General features: G+C 45.6%; 1 protein-coding gene across 1 annotated transcript; it reads right to left on the bottom strand.

Annotated features, from left to right (window-relative positions):
• Positions 1-341: 341 nt before the first annotated feature.
• LOC311244251 (nuclear receptor subfamily 2 group C member 2-like) lies at positions 342-24,511 on the bottom strand. The gene is made up of 4 exons (XM_084333657.1): positions 24,438-24,511; positions 21,455-21,592; positions 6,599-6,704; positions 342-3,943 (listed from the first exon to the last, which is right to left on the bottom strand). The coding sequence occupies exons 1-4, from the start codon at positions 24,496-24,498 to the stop codon at positions 3,769-3,771; spliced, it is 480 nt and encodes a 159-aa protein (XP_084189783.1). The 5' UTR covers positions 24,499-24,511; the 3' UTR covers positions 342-3,768.
• Between the last annotated feature and the right edge of the window lie 17 nt (positions 24,512-24,528).

Genomic DNA, 24,528 nt, shown 5'->3' with positions numbered 1-24,528 from the left:
ATAGCCTCCACTCTCCCAGACCGACTGTAGGGGGTAGAGTGCGCAGCGACCAGGAAGGGGATTGGGAATTGGCATAACAACTAACATTGGGATGGGAGAAAAACGGAGGAAAAAGGAGGGGGAAAAAGATAAAAAGAAAAAAGTATACTATATACTTATTGTTTATGTGTCTTGTAAGCCCATATGGGCTGGTCATACATCTCTGTAAGACACAAACATTTTAAATATCAATCAATCAATCAATCAGTATACTTTCAGTGTTACCTCACGCATCCCAAAGACAACAAAGTCACATATCAATACATGAACAGTTGTTTATTTCTGTCATGACTTTCTGTGGCTTTAAAGATGCACGCCCCAGAGAATGGAATGCTGATACATGAAATACATTTTTGCAATCGTCATTAGTATGAGGTAGAAAATATAGCACTGTAACAAACTTCAGCAATAAATTTAATGTCGTAGGACTAAATCACAAGGTTTGAAGAAATACATTTTACGCAAAATGTACACTTAAAACTTGGAACCATATGATACTCAGTCCAAAAAGCAGAAAAAAAAGATATTCCCTAGTATGGCAACTGCTTATGGTTAGTATTTTAAAGCCACAACATTTAAAATCTACATTTTGCATACAGCATTTAATAAAATGCATTTAAACAATGTCATGCACAGCAATGCACTATAAAAAAAATAATAACAACAACGCTCCGGGCAAACGGAGACATGATTATAAAACGCCGCTTAAAAGCGAATATGAACTCGATTGAATGAAATAAATTACATATACAAAGGTCCATTTTAGAAACAGTCTTTTCTAGGGTTTTGAACCCCAGATATTACAATTTACATTTATTTTCAGGGGAACAGAATAATTGTTGACTTCTTTTACATCCCTATTATCATTCACGTTGTTGCTGACTGTTGTTGAACAATAATACTATTTCCACATAGTATTCAAGACATTGGTACATTTGGGGCTGGTTCCTCCTTTCTCAGGGGAACCCTGCCCAATACGTACTTTAAGTACACTTTGTATGGGATGGGACACGCTAATTTGTTCACAACAAAAATCGGATTTAAAGTTTAAAAAAACTGAAAGTTTTAGTCAGCATGACTGCAGTGGAACGACACTACAAAAGCTGATTAATGTCACTTATAACAGAATGCAAATACCAACACAAGTGCAAAAACAGTAGCACAAGCTAAACATAACGAACTTTTCTTGAAACAAAATCTTTAAATTTGTCCCAATTCCTCTGAGGACAAGTGACACTGATAAATATACAAACACAAAAAGCAGATATATATAAAAAAAAAACGCTAAATTTAATATGAAACCGACACCAATAAATGCGACCGGAGAAAAAGATATACTGTGATTGACCAGTCTCAAACCCCGCCCTCTTTTCTTGATCCTCCAATCACAACTGTCGCTTCCCTCGTCCAAGTCGGTTGTGATTGGAGGATCGAGAAAAGAGGGCGGGTTTGAGATAGGTCCATTGATTGTCGTAAAGGGAAAAGTGGACGTGGCGATTGCACAGTTAACACTTGTGACATAATAACCATAATACAAACATCTCCTAATCCAGAAATAATCCAATTCTCCAACTACACATAATCTCTAGAGACACTACCCAGAAAAAAGCACACATTTTAAATTAGAAATAAATCTTTCTCTCAGTTTAACTGGGTGGCATAGTATGGCTACTACTATTAGCATAATCTTTAAGGCTCATTTTCATAATTTAAACTTTCAAACTTTATTTATCTGAGCCAGACCAAGCTGTGTAATATACATATCATCTATAATTAGAGCCTCTCAATTGAGAGGGATCTTTGTAATTCTAATTGTGGACAATTTAGTTAGAACTGAACTGTGACTCTGACTGATTTAAAATGCAAATATTGAATCTTAAAACGAGAGAGAATGGAATCGACAACTAGCTGACCTACATTCTTTAACTCTGGCTGTGTAGACCAAGCCATGCTCTACGTGGCGGAGCAATACAAAAACATTTAAATAATAATAATAATAATAATAATAATAATAATCACTTGATGGCATCTGAAAACATTTGTAGATTTTAAGGATCAAGGTTAGTTGCCGTTACACTGAGTTCTAGTACCTGATGTAGAAGTTGTCCTTTCAACCGTTAACAGTTAGGAAACAGAAAGCATCTTGTATATAGAACACATCTGTGCATCGCTGCTCTATTCCACATTATAAAGATAAAGTGTCAATTTCAAAATAGAAACAAAAGAAAAAAGTATTTCAAATGTATGTTTCCGTTTACTATTGTACAGTAATAACATTCAGATATAAGCCTTGGTTAGTCTTAGCCTATGACTTATTTAGGGAGCTACAATCATCCTTAAGCTTTCAACAGAACACACATTTGTTTAGAGGACCTAAAACAACATATTTTTCTCTTCCAATTGTAACAGGTCTTTTATTTCTAAACTGAAATAATACCAACATAAAGAAAGATTTTATAGCTTCAAATGACATTTCACTGTCATGTCAGCACCGAGAGATCTGTTAACCTAAAACGAGGGAAACGGTCCCACCCTGGAACTTTACTTCCAGTTCCACAGTATACAGTAGGTGTTCTGTGTGTTTGTGGTAACCCTGGCAACTACAGCTATTTGATTAACCCTTTCACTAGTAACCACACTACCAAATGGTTAACCCTTTTCACTGCGACAATACAGAAGGTTGACCCCTTTCACTGCCACACACGACAGAAGGTTAACCCTTTCACTACCACACTACAGACGGTTTAACCGTCTGTAGTGTGGTAGTGAAAGGGTTAACCTTCTGTCGTGTGGCAGCGAAAGGGTTCAACAGAAGACACGGTTACATGATGCACATGATCCGCAGAGCAAGGCTTGCAAACAACTTGAAAAAGGCTTAAGCTAAAAAATATATATATATTTTAAATGAAAAGAAAAGAAAAGTTGAATTCACATAACGAGGAATTTGCTTAAGTGCTAATGGTAGAAGAGAGAAGCCGACAGCACCAGCTGTAAATAGTCCTCGCTCTCCTAAAGTTAAATGCTCTTGATATCTGAACCAGAGACTTACAAAAGCCCCGTGAAGTATCTCGTCCAGAAAACATCCTCGTCCTCATCCCAGCGTCTCCTCTCCCCCAGACGGACTCGTTCCAACAGCGTCTCTCGCGGATGGTTTCATGCATAGGAGGAGGTTTAACCGTCTGTAGTGTGGTAGTGAAAGGGTTAACCTTCTGTGTCGTGTGGTAGCGAAAGGGTTCAACTGTTACATGATGCACATGATCCGCAGAGCAAGGCTTGCAAACAACTTGAAAAAGGCTTAAGCTAAAAAATATATATATATATTTTAAATGAAAAGAAAAGTTGAATTCACATAACGAGGAATTTGCTTAAGTGCTAATGGTAGAAGAGAGAAGCCGACAGCACCAGCTGTAAATAGTCCTCGCTCTCCTAAAGTTAAATGCTCTCGATATCTGAACCAGAGACTTACAAAGCCCCGTGAAGTATCTCGTCCAGAAAACATCCTCATCCTCATCCCAGCGTCTCCTCTCCCCCAGACGGACTCGTTCCAACAGCGTCTCGCGGATGGTTTCATGCATAACGACAAGACAAGAGTTATGGGACCGGGCCGGGGCCAACAACAGCGTAAAAAGAATCCTGTTTGAGGGATGAAGGCGGTCTATGTGGAGTAGATTTACATCGTGTTTAAACAAGTTCTCCTGGTTCGGCGGGTCTGATCGGCGGGTCAGTCAGTCAGTCCGTGTGGTCGGAGTCCGGGCTGTTGTACTCGGCCGTCTCCATCTTGAGGATGTAGGGAATGATGCTGTCGATGGAGACGCTGCCGATGAGGCCGGTGAAGAAGAGCTCCTCGGTGACGCTGGAGTTCATCAACCGCAGGGCCGGCAGGCGCGTCAGGATACGGGTCAACCTGGGGAGCCAAGCACAGACGCGTCAGGATAATACGGGTTAACCTGGGGAGCCAAGCACAGACGCGTCAGGATAATACGGGTTAACCTGGGGAGCCAAGCACAGACGCGTCAGGATAATACGGGTTAACCTGGGGAGCCAAGCACAGACGCGTCAGGATAATACGGGTTAACCTGGGGAGCCAAGCACAGACGCGTCAGGATAATACGGGTTAACCTGGGGAGCCAAGCACAGACGCGTCAGGATAATACGGGGTTAACCTGGGGAGCCAAGCACAGACGCGTCAGGATAATACGGGTTAACCTGGGGAGCCAAGCACAGACGCGTCAGGATAATACGGGTTAACCTGGGGAGCCAAGCACAGACGCGTCAGGATAATACGGGTTAACCTGGGGAGCCAAGCACAGACGCGTCAGGATAATACGGGTTAACCTGGGGAGCCAAGCACAGACGGCGCGTCAGGATAATACGGGTTAACCTGGGGAGCCAAGCACAGACGCGTCAGGATAATACGGGTTAACCTGGGGAGCCAAGCACAGACGCGTCAGGATAATACGGGTTAACCTGGGGAGCCAAGCACAGACGCGTCAGGATAATACGGGTTAACCTGGGGAGCCAAGCACAGGCGCGTCAGGATAATACGGGTTAACCTGGGGAGCCAAGCACAGACGCGTCAGGATACTACGGGTTAACCTGGGGAGCCAAGCACAGACGCGTCAGGATAATACGGGTTAACCTGGGGAGCCAAGCACATGTTGTGTGAGGGTTAGATCAGCCCACGGGAGAGCAGCCTATAGGAGACCAGCCTATAGGAGACCAGGAGAGCAGCCTATAGGAGACCAGCCTATAGGAGACCAGGAGAGCAGCCTATAGGAGACCAGCCTATAGGAGACCAGGAGAGCAGCCTATAGGAGACCAGGAGACCAGCCTATAGGAGACCAGGAGAGCAGCCTATAGGAGACCAGGAGACCAGCCTATAGGAGACCAGGAGAGCAGCCTATAGGAGACCAGGAGACCAGCCTATAGGAGACCAGGAGAGCAGCCTATAGGAGACCAGGAGACCAGCATATATGAGACCAGGAGGACCAGTATACCTTATATCATATCATATTCCTATATGTCTCCCAGGAATCGTGGGGCTCTGGGGAATAAAGGTTGGGAAGACCCTGCTATTATAGCCTATCCTTTATAATGTTATAGGCTATTTCATTTACAGTTTACTCTATCAGCCTACCCAGCATGTAATACATTCTTTGTTAGAACTCAACTCGTTATTATTTTGCGCATAGATTGCAGAAATACGGGAACGTTTTTGATTTATATTTAAAAGGCTTTGACATTGTAAAACGAAATAAGTGGAATTTCGAAGTTATGTAGGCAGAATACAAGTCATATCACCCACACGATATATGCTACCTGTATATCCAGAGCATGTATGCTTTTCATTAATTTAAGACACATTTATTGCAAGGGTTTTGTAATACACATAAACTCAACAAATAACCTCTGTTCTCGTTGCAATGCGTTTTTTATTCTTTCTTATACAGTAGGAAGGGGGAAGAACACTATATCGTGGGTGTTCATATGACTTGTATTCTGCTTACACCTTCGGGGTTCCACTTGTTTCGTTTAACGTTATGGCAAAGCCTTTTATTAATCAAAACGTTCCCGTGTTTCTGCGGTCTGTGCGCAAAATAATAACGAGCTTATTTCTGCGTTGTAATCATATTCTACCACCGGGCGTCAGGTACGCATGCTCCGAGCTGTGCGTAGACATAAGCACAAAGTCAAGCACAAGTTAAAATTGATAAGTCCCACACTTTGCTTAGAAATGATCGTACGCATGGGTTACGCACATATCTGTGCGTACGCAACGTTGATAAATGAGGGCCCAGTCGAGCAGTCAAGCTTTCTAACCAAGCAGGGTCCATTTGTTTATAGCTAAATAAATTGTGATTGAATGGAAAAATAAAATGGGCACTTGAGATGAAAGGGAGCTATCAATCATTATGATCTGCCCCCACAATCCTGAGAAATGGTCTGAGCAGCCAGATGAGCTGTGTTTTATAATAGTTATTAATGTTGTTAATCATTCAAACTTGGCTGGGTGGTGTTTTTTCTGTGGTGTATTATTATTTATTATTTTTCACATTACTCCGACTTTAAGGGTGAGAGTTGTAGAGTAGTAGTAGTTTATTGTCACGTATAAAGTACAGGTACATTACAGTGTGATGCTTGGTTCATACACATACAGCTCATTATAGTAATATTCCACAATTATTACAGTTGGTAGTAATAATGGCACACATAAATTCACACCAACATACGCATTTGTTGATACATGCAGGACTAAGTCTTGAGACCGAAGTATGTGTATCACCGCTGCCATGTTACCGGCGCGGAAACCTCCAAATACGATATTAGGGCCATGACACTGATAATATTGCCATTCTAAATGGTCTGTGATATACCTCAAAGGGTAATTCCTGTTAATTTCATGTGATAGTCCGATGGTTCTTTGATGGTCTGAGTGAGAGTAGTCTAAGAACTGGGTGAGACTGCTAATGCTAATTTATTGAAAATCAAATCAAATCCTCATAACCTCAAAATCCATTTAGAATCTGAAACCATGTGCATGGTTACAGCCCTGATGTACCTGTAGCCGTCGTCAGGATAGGTCTTCTGCACGTAGTCCTGCAGCTCCATCAACGCCTTCTCCTGGAACGTCTCCACCTGGCTGCCGCTGTCCAGGCCTGGGTGGTCTGTCAGGAGAAACACACAAATAAAATAAAATCAAATTTATTTGTAAGGCCCGACAACACACGTTAATGTCCCCATGGGCCGGACACGTCTTCTTTAAACAAGTCAAGAAGAAACATCACAGGGGGCGGCTGGGTGGCGCAGCGGACTAAGTGCTCGTCACCAACGCGAGAGACACTGGTATCGAATCCGGCTGTCAGCGTTGCCTCCGGCTTGGCCCGGCCGTCATACTGGCTCAATTGGCAGAGTCAGCGGGAGGGAAGCCGGTGGGGTGGTATTCTGGTCGTTGCAAACAGCGACTCCTACAGGTCGGTCAGGGCGCCTGCACAGCGAGGGAAGGAGATGGTGAGGGTAGTGTGCCCTCCCACACGTTACACCTCACCAATGAGAGTCCGCGCTGGCAGGTGAAAAGATGCTGCTGACTGTCTCCTATGTCTCGGAGGAAGCATCTGATAGACTTCAGGGCTCACTAGACCGACCAGTGGGGGGCACATGCGAGCAACGGCCAGGAAGGGGAGGGGGGAATTGGCATAACTACTACAGTAATAACAGTCTACACAATATCACAATGACGTCGTTTAAAAGTGAAAGTAAAACGTTTTGCATCAGACGCGACTCAGTCTGTGCATCGGATTACCGCACTCGTACAGCCTAATATAAAGTTGTTTTTCAGCAGAAAGGGTAAGTGACAATTCCTGCTGGGTATTTGCAAATAGGCACTTGGTAACATTTAGGTTTTTCGATCTGAAATTGACGTTACTGCCATTTGAATCATTGAACTCCATAACTCATAATTTTTTCACAACATTTGTTTACAAAACCTGATAACTCCATTTGAACATTATCAGAGTAAAATATTAATAATGTATTGATACCTGCAAGTAACTAACTGTTGTGAAGGGCCAGATTAAACCGAATATATATATTTATTTATATATATATATTTAATTGTATTTGTATATTCTCTAATATTCCTTGATATCCCTTGTATATTCCTTGTACAATATGCATTGAATATCCATTCTAGCCTACTGAACATCCCATAATAGTCTCCATTCTACTATTGGTCGAGACCTTGGTGCCAGGCTGCCATACCCCCCAGACCCAGTTCAAACGTACCGCTCAACATGTACGAACAAGTCCTAGTTCCGCGTAGGAATCTGGCTACCGCACCACTAACGGGACTATTTGTTCATAGTGCGTATATATACTGCGCTACTAAAGTAGGACTTCCTTTTCAGTCCAGTTTCTTACCCTCCAATAGAGTCACAGACGTAAAGCCTCCCCGCGACGCCACGTGTGGGAGTAAGGCCAAGTTCGCCTACCATCGGTATTGAGACATCGTGTATATTAATATTTGAATAGTCATATTTGGCACAATATCGTCGAGTTGGACGTAGTCTATTAAGCTAATAATAGTCTGTTAATATATAGTGCTTCGTGCGGTGAGAATACTACCGTAGTCAGTACCCCATCGTTTCGGGCAGAGAACTGGCTGCTTATCCAGGGTGGTTGACCCCACGTGAAGCTGCACCCGAGGAGCCCCAGAGCCGACGAGCGAGTGGACCTGTATACCGGATTATTCTACCGACGACAGCCCGCCTTCCCAGGCACGGATTATGCTTTGTATACGTTGATTATTCCATGGATAAAGACCCCCGACACTGCCGTGTGTTGGAACCCCCCCCCTGGAGAGGACGCAAGGTGAGGAGACGCTCTGCAAGACGAGGTCGCTTCACGTCTCTCCTCCGTGGACCGGAGGACGCCGGCCCACAAAGAGTCCATCTGCTTTCATCTGTGGTCCAAGGATCGCCGGCGCATTGAACGGCACTACAGTGGGTTCACCTGGGATACCCTTGGCCGGATGAGGCAGCCGGATTCTACCCCCCCCCCCCTTCCTACTCCTGTCGGCTTACAAGCGACCGGATTCCCAGCCTGCAAATCCCAGCTACTAGGACAGAGCGGCTTAGGCTCAGCTTCTTCCCCCAGGCCATCAGAGCCATGAACAATGTACATTGAGTGCTCAGAACATTGAACTGTCCACACACAAGCACACATGAACACACACACGACACGCACACTGTGCACGCTCACACACGAGCAGCCACTTAACACTTTAACATGAGCGGGCACACACTCATGTCGCACACACGCACACTTATGGCCAAAGGAAAGGACACTTTAAATTAGAATAACAGGAACAGTGTATTGCACTACCAAAGCTAACTAGCATGTCACACATGCGCTGTAAATAACTATGTACAGATACCGAGATGTCACTCCATGTTACCTGCTACCTGTTACTGCACAATGTTGTTTCTTCTTTTGATTCTATTATATGTACCACTGTATTGCACATCGTTGCGGGCAAGACCACCCGCATTTCATTGTATACCTGTATGCCGTGACAATTAAAACTCTTGACTTGACTCTTGACTTGACTTGACTTGATTAACCCCCCCTAGTGTATCCAGTCTATAATCATTCAAGTATCATTGCTGTTATTCCTTAAACTATTCCAGGTCGTATATGTACCACCTGCGCCTTCAGAGATTGGACATTCTCTATTGATATACCGACGAATACTCTTGCCATAAAAGTGCATACTAATTCCCATTCATAAATGTGATTGATTTGATTAAGTGCTTGCTCTACACACCATCGCTGTGTAGAAATAAAGACCTATTTCTAATTCGTACATTTGTGTTGGATCCGTTTCATCTACGTGACAGTGTTCATCATAATATATTTATGCCGAGTACTGGGTGGCCGAATATTAAGTACAAAGGTAGTGGTAGTAAGTATCATATCTAGTAATACAGTCAGGGAATTGTACCCCTCAGTTACATTTGGTCCTTCGAGCCGGAGGGTAATTAGTGTAATATTAATATAGTGTTATTAATATTGAAATGGCCTATGATGAACACTCCACGAAACGATCCTCCTAACCAACGCCCGCAGCGCGAACGACGGCTCCCTCAGTACTTAGAGGCCTACGCTGTCAGTCAACAACCTAGTCTTCTACTAACAGTAAACGCGGTAAAACTAGAAAGTAAAAGTATGTCTAACCCCAACGCCCAGACTACCCCGACCATAGAGGCCCCTACGGGTTCTAATGTAACTGACCAAGTTCACGGTGGGGACCAGTGGGAACCAGACATGACTTCACACCCCGCCAGTACTGAAGAAGTAGTCCCCGATGAGTCCCGGGAGGAATACAACGCTACCGAGAGAGAACTCGGCACGGAAGAAGACGGGGAGAGCACCGTGGAGATAGAGCTCCAAGGCTCCGCAAGGAGTACCCCGAGGGAAGGCTCCCCTATACAACCGCCTTCCCCCAGCGAGGCAGAGAGGACCCTACAGCAGGCCTTCCTCATCAGCCTGAACGCCGCTGCTGAACGCGACCGACTGCAGATCCAGCAGCGGAGCGAAGAAGAGCATATACGTCTAGAAATAAGACGCATTCAGAGAGAAGAGAATGTGGCCCGAGACCGAGCAGACAGCCAGCGAGCAGCTGCTGGTGCTCTACGGGACGCAGAGCGCGACAGACAGCAAGCGCAACTAATAGAACAGCTGATCAGACGGACAACACCCTCTCCCTCCGCCAGAGGCTCCAGGAACTCGTCTAGACACACCTCCAGGGCGGCATCCCCTAGCCGAGTAAACAACCCTGAACTTGACCAACAGACGAGGTCTATACCCCCCACAGACCACCTCCCCCCACCGGTCCAAGCGAGACCTAGCAACCGGGAAGGAGCAGCATATCCTGTGGAGAGGCTAAACCAGAGACTACAAGCACTGGATGACCTAACTGAAGACGAAGAGGAAGAGGAGGAGAACCACGCCCGACGACAGCACAGTACTCTACCGGACCAGGAGGTCCGGTACAGCCCAGGCTATACTCCCGCGGAGCTGCGCTACAGACCCCCGACTCTATACACGGGTGAGCACGACGCACGACCCGCACCGAGGAACAGCACCTGGACAAGCAGGCCATGGTACACTGCCGGTACCAGCCCATACCAAGGAGCGGGAGGAGACTCGCCTAGGAGGCCTCTCCCCCAACGCTCGCCGATGTATCCACAGTCAGCGTCATACATTGGCACGCCTATGGTACCCGACTTCACCCAAGAGAACCGGGCCCAGTATCCAGAACTCCGCATGTGTCTGGAGACCATGTTGGTGGATGTATTGGATGAACGCCACAAATACGCCATCCTACTGAAGCACTTAAAGGTACCCCGCGCACATAATATAGCGCTCGCCTACGCGACTTCCACCACCCCATACACAGCAGCGCTGGTAGCATTGGACCAGAGGTATGGGCGCATATGGGATTACGTGATCCAGGAGATCCGACACATCGACCGCTTACCCCCAGCAATAGACAATCGAGCACTGGACGACCTGTCCATCAGAGTGCAGTCCCTGGTAGGGATGTTGGGAGCGCAGAGAGAGAAGGGGAGGCATGAACTTTACGCCAACTCAAATGTGGAAAGGATCTTGGAGAAGCTGCCGCCCGCTCGACAGGAGCGTTTTAGGCGACAGAGAGACCACCGAGACCCGAATGGCCCCGAACCGAACCTCCTCGATCTAGCAGACTTCCTGGCGAGAGAAGTCAGCAGCCTACGGCTAGATACATTCGGACGGAGCACCCCTGGCTCCAGAGAAGGAACCAGACGACTAAATGATGGAAGAAGATCGGTGACTGTGATGCACCAATCGGAGTCAGTACCGAGCAGCAGGAGCCACAGTACCCCCTCCAGAACGGAGAAGTGGAAGATAGTGTGCCCCTACTGTGAGAAAGAACACTGGCTAGCGCAATGTGACTCCTTCCCCAAGCTGAACGCGGAGGAAGCAAGTCAATGGATAAAGTCCAACAAGCGCTGTTTTCGCTGTGCGCGCTCACACATGGCAGCCGAATGCCGCTTAAAGAAAAGGTGCACCAAGTGCGATGGAGCCCATCTGGACATACTTCACGACAGTAACAGACGGCGCCCTTCACCCGCACCATCCAGCAGCAAAGCGAGCGTCATGTACATCGATCCCGCCAGCAGCAGTGGAGCCCGAGTACTCCTAAAAGTAGTGCGTGTGACACTAAGCTACCAGAATAAAGTCCTGGACACTTACGCCGTCCTCGATGACGGGTCCGAGAAGACCCTTCTGCTCGCCTCCGCTGCGGCCCAGCTAGGGCTGCGGGGAAGCGAAACCCAAATGACAATTCGGACAATAAGACGAGATTTGAAGACGATAAAGGGCGAGAATGTCTCATTCTCTATCGCAGCAAGCGGCCAGCCTGAGCGACGGTACCAGATTACAGACGCTTTCACCAGCCAAGAAATAGGACTGTCGCGGTACACATACCCCGTCGCCAAGCTGATGGAGAAATATGCACATCTGCGCAAGTTACCGATCCCGCTCATAGACAATGCTATGCCGACCCTGTTGATAGGCTCCGACCATGCAGACCTCATTGTCCCGATAGACCGGGTTCATACCGGACCCCGAGGCTGTCCTGCAGCAGTCGAGACCCGTTTGGGATGGACTCTCCAAGGCCCGCTCGCCAAATCTCTCAACCGAAGTACAGCCACTAGATGTCTCCACTCCCGAGTCACAGAGGGAGAAACCGCACTCCTGCAACACGTAGAGCGGTTATGGACCTTGGAACAAATGCCCTTTAAGAACGGAAAGAAAGACATTCGCTCTAAAGATGACATTTACGCCATTCACCTCCTCGAGACAGGGACCAAGAGAGTCCCGGTCAACGGCGTGTTGAGATACGCCACGCCACTCCTGCGGCGAGAAGGAATGCCTACTTTGCACGCCAAGACAGACGCCACAGAACGGTACCTGCTGAACACGGAGCGGCGCTTAGCCAAGAACCCCGCCCAAGAGAGTGTATACCGCGCTGAGATTGAGAAGCTCATCACAGCGGGACACGTCACAAAGATGGACATTAAAGAGGCTGACCAGACCACTGAATCGTGGTACGTGCCTCACCACAAGGTCCATCACAACGGTAAAGACCGCATAGTATTTAACTGCAGCTACCAGATCGGATCCCAAAATCTGAATAAAGAGTTACTGCCCGGTCCCACACTCGGCCCCTCCCTACTCAGCGTTCTACTCCGCTTCCGCCAGGAAAAGGTGGCCATCAGCGGGGACATTAAAGGAATGTTCCTGCAGGTGAGATTAGTAGAGGAGGACAAGCCCCTGTTACGGTTCCTATGGAGAGAGAAGCCAGGAGATGAGCACCCAGCCATCTACCAATGGGAAGTCCTCCCCTTCGGAACGACGTGCAGCCCCTGCTGTGCTACATTTGCACTACAGAAACATGTAGCAGAGGACCCAGCAGCGGACGAAGAGGTCCGACACAGCGTAAAGAACAGCTTCTACGTAGACAACTGTCTACAAAGCCTTTCAACCCAGGAAGAAGCCGAGGCTCTCCTGATTAAACTCCGCGCCTCATTGATCAAAGGCGGCTTTGATCTCAGGCAGTGGGCCAGCAGCGATCCGCAAGTACTGCGCAGCCTCTCCTCCGAGGACAAGGCAGCCAGCAGCGAGACCTGGATGGCTACAATCCCGGGAGAAGCCCAGGAGATGACCCTGGGATTGGTGTGGCGATTCAAAACAGATTCGCTTCACTACAGACACAAGCCCCTGACTACGGAGCAGGGAAGGCCGGCGGCGGCGCCGACCACCAGACGGAGTGTGTACCATGGGTGACCGAGCCTTCTGCACGGCTGCACCACGCCTGTGGAACAGCCTCCCCATCCAGCTGAGGGCACCACAGAGCCTGGACTCTTTTAAAGCAGGCCTGAAAACCTATCTGTTCAAAAAGGCCTTTGACTGTTAGCTTTTTATTTAAATTTTATTGCGCTTTGTTTTTAAATTGTCTGTTTATACTATGTTTTTAATTAACTATGTTCTATTTTTATTCTGTATTTTATTTTATTTGTTTTACTAATAACTATTTTATTCTATTTTTTAACTGTTTTAACCATGTAGTGTAGCACTTTGGGATCCCAGCGAACAAAAAGTGCATTACAAATCCAATCTATTATTATTTTATTATTACAACACTCGCCCGACAATATGACCCGCTAGGATGTATTCTACCGTACACCACCAGGGCAAAAATGATTGTACGAGCATTGTGGGACAAGGACCAGGGCTGGGACGACCCCATTCCCGCACACCTTGCATCCACCTGGAGAGAGTGGGAGATGGAGCTCCACTCACTCCCAGGCGTTAATATGCGCCGAAGCTACTTCCCACCCACGGTGAGGCCAGAGACATGTAAAATGGACTTACACGTCTTCAGTGACGCCTCAGAGGTCGCATACGGATCAGTAGCCTACTTGCGGGCCCAAGACCAGGGGGGAGAGATCTACACAGCATTTGTCCTCGCCCGCTCGAGAATAGCCCCACGCAAGCAACAATCTATCCCACGTCTAGAGCTCTGCGCAGCCCTAGCCGGAGCGCACCTAGCCACGCTCATCCAACGTGAGCTCACCATACCGGTGTCTAGAACAATCCTGTGGTCAGATTCCACGACAGTACTCGCCTGGATCAAATCGGACTCATGCAAGTACAAAGTCTTCGTGGGAGTCAGAGTCACCGAGATTCAAGACCTAACCGAAGAGTTAACCGGAGAAACAGAGTGGCGCTACGTTGATACAAAACAGAACCCAGCTGACGTCATCACCCGGGGAATGCCCCTAGATGACCTCACCCGTCGCAATGTCTACAGTGACGGCCCCGCATTCCTAAGACTCCCGGAAGGACAGTGGCCCATGCCTATCCCGAGGGAAGCAAGTCCAGAGGAGGTGGAAAATAAGAAGTCTGTGTTCTGTGGATTGAGCACTGTTATCTACCCAGTTACCCCCAACACACTCCTGATGGGGCGGCTAGATCCTGCATTACCCCAGACAATGTACCGGCCTGAAGAAGCGAACGGCCGACGAATGTGGAGATACAGCCAAGTATTAGCCGACAAGTTTTGGAGCAGTTTCCTACTGCACTACCTACCGTCTCTACAGACCCGCCAGAAGTGGGTAAAGGAGAGAGACAATTTGACAGAAGGAACAGTCGTCATGATTATTGATCAATCACTGCCCAGAGCTATGTGGCCGGCCGGCCGCGTAAGCAAAGTGATCACCGGTGCCGACGGCAAGGTCCGAGCAGCTGAAGTGCTCGTCCAGGGTCGCACTTACACCCGTCCCGTGGCGAGGCTCATAGAACTGCCCCGACTCCCAGACACAATCGATGATGACCATGACCCTATAACCATATGACTTTGTGAAGTTGACTGACCCCTACAGCAAACCCTTATGTGTAAATAGACAACGCGATTAATCTGTCTCTGTTTAACTGATTAGGTCTGGGACCAATCAGGGGGTGGCTGTTGTGAAGGGCCAGATTAAACCGAATATATATATTTATTTATATATATATATTTAATTGTATTTGTATATTCTCTAATATTCCTTGATATCCCTTGTATATTCCTTGTACAATATGCATTGAATATCCATTCTAGCCTACTGAACATCCCATAATAGTCTCCATTCTACTATTGGTCGAGACCTTGGTGCCAGGCTGCCATACCCCCCAGACCCAGTTCAAACGTACCGCTCAACATGTACGAACAAGTCCTAGTTCCGCGTAGGAATCTGGCTACCGCACCACTAACGGGACTATTTGTTCATAGTGCGTATATATACTGCGCTACTAAAGTAGGACTTCCTTTTCAGTCCAGTTTCTTACCCTCCAATAGAGTCACAGACGTAAAGCCTCCCCGCGACGCCACGTGTGGGAGTAAGGCCAAGTTCGCCTACCATCGGTATTGAGACATCGTGTATATTAATATTTGAATAGTCATATTTGGCACGATATCGTCGAGTTGGACGTAGTCTATTAAGCTAATAATAGTCTGTTAATATATAGTGCTTCGTGCGGTGAGAATACTACCGTAGTCAGTACCCCATCGTTTCGGGCAGAGAACTGGCTGCTTATCCAGGGTGGTTGACCCCACGTGAAGCTGCACCCGAGGAGCCCCAGAGCCGACGAGCGAGTGGACCTGTATACCGGATTATTCTACCGACGACAGCCCGCCTTCCCAGGCACGGATTATGCTTTGTATACGTTGATTATTCCATGGATAAAGACCCCCGACACTGCCGTGTGTTGGAACCCCCCCCCTGGAGAGGACGCAAGGTGAGGAGACGCTCTGCAAGACGAGGTCGCTTCACGTCTCTCCTCCGTGGACCGGAGGACGCCGGCCCACAAAGAGTCCATCTGCTTTCATCTGTGGTCCAAGGATCGCCGGCGCATTGAACGGCACTACAGTGGGTTCACCTGGGATACCCTTGGCCGGATGAGGCAGCCGGATTCTACCCCCCCCCCCCCTTCCTACTCCTGTCGGCTTACAAGCGACCGGATTAACCCCCCCTAGTGTATCCAGTCTATAATCATTCAAGTATCATTGCTGTTATTCCTTAAACTATTCCAGGTCGTATATGTACCACCTGCGCCTTCAGAGATTGGACATTCTCTATTGATATACCGACGAATACTCTTGCCATAAAAGTGCATACTAATTCCCATTCATAAATGTGATTGATTTGATTAAGTGCTTGCTCTACACACCATCGCTGTGTAGAAATAAAGACCTATTTCTAATTCGTACATTTGTGTTGGATCCGTTTCATCTACGTGACAGTGTTCATCATAATATATTTATGCCGAGTACTGGGTGGCCGAATATTAAGTACAAAGGTAGTGGTAGTAAGTATCATATCTAGTAATACAGTCAGGGAATTGTACCCCTCAGTTACACTAACCATTTATGAAGACATTGTACCAACTATTGTGACATGGTGTTCAATTATGTTAAAACCAGGTCGTTTTTTTCATCTCCTGAAAAGTTGGTGTTTTGGAGTTTTGGGTTTTGTCCCGACGGCGACGACATTTTAATGCCAATATCGGCCGATAATATCGGACATCCCTAGAAATAATGGACTGACCCGAGCGAACTATGAGAAACTCCACGAGCGAGATTGTTCACGGAGGCGCTGTCGAACCAAGAAGACACAACCCGTGTTATGGAATAAATAAAAGGCTGGCGCACTTGTACACGGTGATGTCAGATATCAACGACTCCCTAAGACCATTGCTGCAATTCTGCCTGGACAGCTCAAAATACTAATAAAGACCGTTAACCACTGTTTGGCGTTGGTGTGTCATTATAACCATGCTGGAATATGAATGCCTTTATTAGTTTTGTTCGATTGGCTACCGGGTATAATATGATTTGTAGAGGCATACAATCTATTTTGTTGTCGGTATTAGGTAGCCTATATGAATTACATATAATAGCAGCCATAGCCTACATTATGCAACAGTAACTTATGATAATATATCATATCATATTCCTATATGTCTCCCAGGAATCGTGGGGCTCTGGGGAATAAAGGTTGGGAAGACCCTGCTATCATAGCCTATCCTTTATAATGTTATAGGCTATTTCATTTACAGTTTACTCTATCAGCCTACCCAGCATGTAATACGTTCTTTGTTAGAACTCAACTCGTTATTATTTTGCGCATAGATTGCAGAAATACGGGAACGGTTTGATTTATATTTAAAAGGCTTTGACACAAAACGAAATAAGTGGAATTTCGAAGCTGCAAGCAGAATACAAGTCATATCACCCACACGATATATGCTACCTGTATCCAGAGCATGTATGCTTTTCATTAATTTAAGACACATTTATTGCAAGGGTTTTGTATACACATAAACTCAACAAATAACCTCTGTTCTCGTTGCAATGCGTTTTTAATTCTTTCTTATACAGTAGGAAGGGGGAAGAACACTATATCGTGGGTGTTCATATGACTTGTATTCTGCTTACAGCTTCGAAATTCCACTTGTTTCGTTTAACAATGGCAAAACCTTTTAAATATAATCAAAACGTTCCCGTATTTCTGCAATCTATGCACAAAATAATAACGAGTTGAGTTACGCGGAGCGCAGTCAGTACACCCCGTATATTCCGATAACGCTATATATAAACCATGCTGCATTCATTCAGAAGGAAAGACCTATTATTCCAAATGCTATTTATAGGGTTTTGACCATAATTACACTACTGTTGCTATTTTACAATTAACTATAATGAATTACGGGGGTCATACAGAACACGTCAGTCAAACTAATGAACGAAAGCTTATTTCCGCGTTGAAACTAATGCATGAAACTGATGAGAGCATATGCCGTCAGTCTGCAGTATCCATATTCTACCACCGGGCGCCAGGTACGCATGCCCTGAGCTGAGCGTAAATATACGCACAAAGTCAAGCACACGTTCAAATTGATAAGTCACACACTTTGCTTAGAAATGATCGTACGCACGGGTTACGCACATATCTGTGCGTACGCAACGTTGATAAATGAGGGCCCAGGAAATCCAAAATAAAATGTAAAATTAATTAATGAATGCAACAGACATACCCCACGCGAAGGTAAGGAAAAACTCACTAAAAACCTAGCAATAGGAAAAAAGCACCACAGGCAATTTGGAGGGGAGAAACCTTAGAAGGGCCGTTCAAGGGGGGATCTCGCTTCTTAGATGTCGGTGATAGTAGTGTTGCAATAAAACAGGCGAAACAGTTGGTAAGCATGTACATATTATACGTGTAATGAAACACAAATAAGTACATGCAATAGCAACTGGGGTACATAAGAACATTTTGAAAGATTGAAAATAGAGCCTGAAGCCATTAGACACAGCCACGTCAAAGACTCCAGCCACCAGGGGCGCTCCAGTAGCACACCATACAGCGCGCTGAGTCGCGAAGCGGTCGTCCCGGATTCGCTTCCCACACCCGGTGACCATTTGCCGCATGTCCTCCCCTCTTCTCCTCCCGTTCTCCCCCACCTCTATCGGTCCTGCGTGACCAGGAAAAAAAGCTGTAAAATGCTAATAAGGATAATAAAAAAAATTATAAAAAAGACTCCAGCCACCCAAACAACTGCCTCCTTGAACTGCTGCGGTACTGCGGTAGGCAAGCGCTACCGGAGTCTCATGGCCGGCACAGGAGACTCAGAAGGAGCTTCTATCCCCAGGCCATCAGGATGCTCAATGTGGACTCTATGCAACACTAACCCAGCGCCATCTACATTCATTGCACACACATCCACATGCACACACTCACTTTAAACACTCACCTTTAACATTCACTTTAGACAGTTTTTAACACCACCATATTTTATCTATTTATTACAAAAATATTTGCACTACATCTCTACCTCATTTTTGCATTTTGTACTTTCGTTTTGTATATTGTATATTTTGTATAGTGTTTGGTCTTTATTCTTTTTACTGTATGAAGCACAATCTCAGGAGGCTCATACAGACCCAAGCATTTCACTGTAATGTACCTTATATGTGACAAATAAAACAAAACTTGAAACTTGAAACATTAGACACAGCCATTCCCTAAAAGGCACGAGTCTCGTTCACCAGACATATCATCACTCAGCCATCACAAAATCACTGACCTATCATCACTCAGCCATCACAAAATCACTGACCTATCATCACTCAGCCAAGGCTGGCCTCACCCCCATCACAAAATCACTGACCTATCATCGCTCAGCCATCGCTGAGCAACAAATCTTTCTTAATCAATGATCTAATAACTGAAAAGAATTTGCAATGCATGTTCCTAGTCGAGACCTGGCTAAATTAGAAGCCTGCCCTCCAAATTATAAGTATTATCAATCGGTCAGACAAAATAGGAAAGGGGGAGGGGTTGCCGCTATTTTATCTACATGGTTTGTATGTAATGACATTGACATGAGTGAATTTATATCATTTGAATATCTTGCTATTGAGCTCAAAGTTTAACTGTCTTTGCTCATCATCACATTGTACCGGCCACCAAAATACTCGTCAATATTTCTGCAGGAATTCTCAGAGCTAAGGGTTAGGGTTAGTGTTAGTGTTAGTGTTCTCACCAGGGCTGAACAGGTAGGGTTAGTGTTAGTGTTAGTGTTCTCACCAGGGCTGAACAGGTAGGGTTAGTGTTAGTGTTAGTTAGGGTGTTCTCACCAGGGCTGAACAGGTAGGGTTAGTGTTAGTGTTAGTATTCTCACCAGGGCTGAACAGGTAGGGTTAGTGTTAGTGTTAGTGTTAGTGTTCTCACCAGGGCTGAACAGGTAGGGTTAGTGTTAGTGTTAGTTAGGGTGTTCTCACCAGGGCTGAACAGGTAGGGTTAGTGTTAGTGTTAGTGTTCTCACCAGGGCTGAACAGGTAGGGTTAGTGTTAGTGTTAGTTAGGGTGTTCTCACCAGGGCTGAACAGGTAGGGTTAGTGTTAGTGTTAGTGTTCTCACCAGGGCTGAACAGGTAGGGTTAGTGTTAGTGTTAGTTAGGGTGTTCTCACCAGGGCTGAACAGGTAGGGTTAGTGTTAGTGTTAGTTAGGGTGTTCTCACCAGGGCTGAACAGGTAGGGTTAGTGTTAGTGTTAGTGTTCTCACCAGGGCTGAACAGGTAGGGTTAGTGTTAGAGTTAGTGTTCTGACCAGGGCTGAACAGGTAGGGTTAGTGTTAGTGTTAGTGTTCTCACCAGGGCTGAACAGGTAGTGTTAGTGTTCTCACCAGGGCTGAACAGGTAGTGTTAGTGTTCTCACCAGGGCTGAACAGGTAGGGTTAGTGTTCTCACCAGGGCTGAACAGGTAGGGTTAGTGTTCTCACCAGGGCTGAACAGGTAGGGTTAGTGTTAGTGTTCTCACCAGGGCTGAACAGGTAGGGTTAGTGTTAGTGTTCTCACCAGGGCTGAACAGGTAGGGTTAGTGTTCTCACCAGGGCTGAACAGGTAGGGTTAGTGTTAGTGTTCTCACCAGGGCTGAACAGGTAGGGTTAGTGTTAGTGTTAGGTAGGGCTGGGCGATTAATCGATTTTATCGATTAATTCGAATTAATGATTTAGGACGATTTTGAAAAATTTAAATCGATTTAAAAAAAAATATATATATATAACGGTATATATATTTTCTTTTTTTCAAGAGTCGCCTTTTATTTTACAAAAAGTGATGTTTGGTGAAAGTTAGATTTGCACTTTATTAATCCCAATAGGGAAATGTATTCTTGTTTGATGATCAAGAGGCACCTTTTATTTGTTTTAAGTGAAGTTTGGTGAAAAAGCAAGTTATTGCACTATTAATCCCAATAGGGACATTCATCTTTGTTTGATCAAGAGTAACCTTTTATATTGTGAAGATTGGTGAAAGTTAGGTTTGCACTTCAATCCCAATAGGGAAATTCATCTTAGTTTGATAATAAAAAAATAAAAATAAAAGCTTATTTGAATGATTTCCTTGGTGTTTCTAGTTTTCAAGAGAAGAAAATCGATTAAAATCGTAAATCGGATTTCTTTTATAATTCTTTTATCAGAGATTTGATTTTTAGGCCATATCGCCCCGCCCTAGTGTTAGTGTTCTCACCAGGGCTGAACAGCACGATGGCCTTCAGGTAGGGTTAGGGTCAGGGGTCAGGGTTCTCACCAGGGCTGAACAGGTAGGGTCAGGGTCAGGGGTCAGGGTTCTCACCAGGGCTGAACAGGTAGGGTCAGGGTCAGGGGTCAGGGTTCTCACCAGGGCTGAACAGGTAGGGTCAGGGGTCAGGGGTCAGGGTTCTCACCAGGGCTGAACAGGTAGGGTCAGGGGTCAGGGGTCAGGGTTCTCACCAGGGCTGAACAGCACGATGGCCTTCAGGTAGGCGTACTCGTAGCTGTCCGTCTCCACCCGCAGCATGCTGTTACAGAACTCCTGCAGCTTCCAGATGTGCTCCATCACCTGCTTCACCCGCTCCCCGGACACCTTGTCTGCAGGGTTAAGAGAGGATGTCAAGGTCAAAGGTTGATCAGGTTTCCCACAGACCTTGCAAAATGAAATTCAAGGACTTTTAAGTAAATCAAATCAAATCAAATGTATTTGTAAGGCCCGACAACACACGTTAATGTCCCCATGGGCCGTACACGTCTTCTTTAAACAAGTCAAGAAGAAACATAACAATAAGTCAAGAACAGAACAAGAACACCATAAGGTCCAACAAATTTAAAATAAATGCAAATAAATGAAAGAATGCAAGCACTCCCAGACATACCCCACGCGAAGGTAAGGAAAAACTCACTAAAACCTAACAATAGGTAAAAATGCTCCACAGGCAGTGTGGAGGAGAGAAACCTTAGAAGGGCCGTTCAATGGGGGATCTCCCTTCTTAGATGTCGGTTCAGTTCAGTTCAGAGTTTTTATTTGCCACATGGAATAATGCAATCATAGTTTCTTCATTAAAAAAAAATCATAAATAGCTATTCCATGGACAAAAGGAGCAGGAAGAAGAATACATCTTATAGTTACCTGCCCCTTATTCCTAAACTAACATGTATTTTCTTAATGGTCGGCGTATAACCTTATTTACACAAATAATCATTTATACCATTATAAAAGAAACACAATCCATAGTTAAACAAGAAACATTTAAATAATAATAATAATGATAAAGAATAAAGAAGAAAATAAAGAGAAGAGAAAAAAAAAAAAAAAAAAAAAAAAAAAATCTCACTATTCAGATCACATTTTGATTTTCATACTGACTAAATATTTTTTTTTTATACATTTTTTTGAATTGATAAACACTGTTACATCCCTTAAGCTCGCTATGGAGAGAATTCCATAACTTTACACCAATAACTGAAGGACACATCTGTTTAAGTGTGGTACGTGCAAACTGATGTTTAAAATTGTATTTTCTCCTACTAAACTCACTTTCTAAATGAAAAACAGGCGAAACAGTTGGTAAGCATGCACTCATGTGTGTAATGAAACACAGATAAGTGCATGCAATAGCAACTGAACATTTTGAAAGATTAAAGATAGAGCTGATAGCGGATCTATTTGAGGCACAGGGGCGGCGCAAAGAGGGTCACGTCCTCCCCGTCTTAATCACGGGACATTCAACACTCCGGTCATTGCTCCGAGACAGCCGGAGACAGGGAGATAGGGGGCGGCGCAGAGAGGGTCGCAACCTCCCCGACATCATCGCGGGACGTCCAGCACTCCGGTCACCACTACGAGGCCGCCGGAGACAGGGAGACTTTTCCAAGCACTGTTTTTCATTTTCAAGGATGTCACTCGAAGGATACAATTCACGGTTAAATGCAGTTTTTTTTAACCATCTTCTTGGCCTGCTTGCCAGCTTAGAGCATCACACGCGAAGAAATGAGGAAAAGCAGTTGGAGCGCACGAGAAATGTATTTCATGGATGAACAAAACATTCAATGCGAATGGTTGATTTGAATTTCAAGGAAGAAATTGGCTGTTTTCAAGGAATTCCAGGTCTTTACTTTTTTTTGTTATCAAGCACTTTAAGCACTTCAAGGACCTTGTGTGAACCCTGTTAATGCCAAGTTTAAAGGTCAAACATAAAAGAGATCTTGGGAGGTGTGACAGTAATTACCAATTATTTGCTTGTTCTATTCCCCATCAATCTATCATCCATAGCAACACCCTGATGGGGATCCCCTTTGAACTGCCCCTCTGAGGTTTCTCCCCCTTTTCCCCCTGTTGCTAGGTTACAGGGAGTTGTTCCTTATCTTCATTGGGGAAAGTCTGGATGGTGTTCTAAAATTGTGGATTTGATGGTGTTTTTTTTATTTATTATTGTGGATCTATTGTGATGTTACTTGTTGATCTGTGAAGCCCGTCGAGGCAACGTGTTGTAATTTTGGGTTTTATATACAAATACATTTGATTTGCATTTGTTACTCGATAGGAATGTTTTAACATGGGTTGTATTCACAGGATCATAATAGATTGTATGATATTGATCATAATTATGTGTTCTTGGGGGACTGACCGTTCCGGGGGGGGGGGTTCACATGCCTTCGAGCGACATTGTACTTTTGTACTTATTTTATGCCATTATGCCATACTGTTGAATTACACTGTAGTGTCCTCTGCCCCTAGTGTCACACTGTTGAACTACACTGTGGTGTCCTCTGCCCCTAGTGTCACACTGTTGAACTACACTGTGGTGTCCTCTGTCCCCTAGTGTCACACTGTTGAAATTACACTGTAGTGTCCTCTGCCCCTAGTGTCACACTGTTGAACTACACTGTGGTGTCCTCTGCCCCTAGTGTCACACTGTTGAACTACACTGTGGTGTCCTCTGCCCCTAGTGTCACACTGTTGAACTACACTGTGGTGTCCTCTGCCCTAGTGTCACACTGTTGAACTACACTGTGGTGTCCTCTGCCCCTAGTGTCACACTGTTGAACTACACTGTGGTGTCCTCTGCCCCTAGTGTCACACTGTTGAACTACACTGTGGTGTCCTCTGCCCCTAGTGTCACACTGTTGAACTACACTGTGGTGTCCTCTGCCCCTAGTGTCACACTGTTGAACTACACTGTGGTGTCCTCTGTCCCTAGTGTCACACTGTTGAACTACACTGTGGTGTCCTCTGCCCCTAGTGTCACACTGTTGAACTACACTGTAGTGTCCTCTGCCCCTAGTGTCACACTGTTGAATTACACTGTAGTGTCCTCTGCCCCTAGTGTCACACTGTTGAACTACACTGTAGTGTCCTCTGCCCCTAGTGTCACACTGTTGAACTACACTGTGGTGTCCTCTGCCCCTCACCACACTGTGGTCAGACTGAGGGCCGTACCGTCCTGGATGCTGCTCTGAAGGTGGTTGATGATGGCAGCTAAGATGGTGGACAGGTCCATAACGTGAGCGCACTGAGACAGACCCAGAGT

The sequence above is a fragment of the Notolepis coatsorum genome (genome assembly GCF_963971535.1).
Source record: "Notolepis coatsorum genome assembly, chromosome: 17".
Taxonomy (NCBI): domain Eukaryota; kingdom Metazoa; phylum Chordata; class Actinopteri; order Aulopiformes; family Paralepididae; genus Notolepis; species Notolepis coatsorum.
Note: the sequence above shows the minus strand (reverse complement) of the source record. Positions and strands in the feature narration are given on the sequence as shown.

Bases quoted from the DNA above. Each gene is read 5' to 3' on its own strand.
- LOC311244251 (XM_084333657.1), bottom strand. From the start codon at position 24,498: ATGGACCTGTCCACCATCTTAGCTGCCATCATCAACCACCTTCAGAGC. The intron at 6,705-21,454 runs GTGAGAACCCTG...TTCTCCTGACAG, and splicing joins CATCGTGCTGTTCAGCCCTG to ACCACCCAGGCCTGGACAGC. The intron at 3,944-6,598 runs GTACATCAGGGC...TTGGCTCCCCAG, and splicing joins TATCCTGACGACGGCTACAG to GTTGACCCGTATCCTGACGC.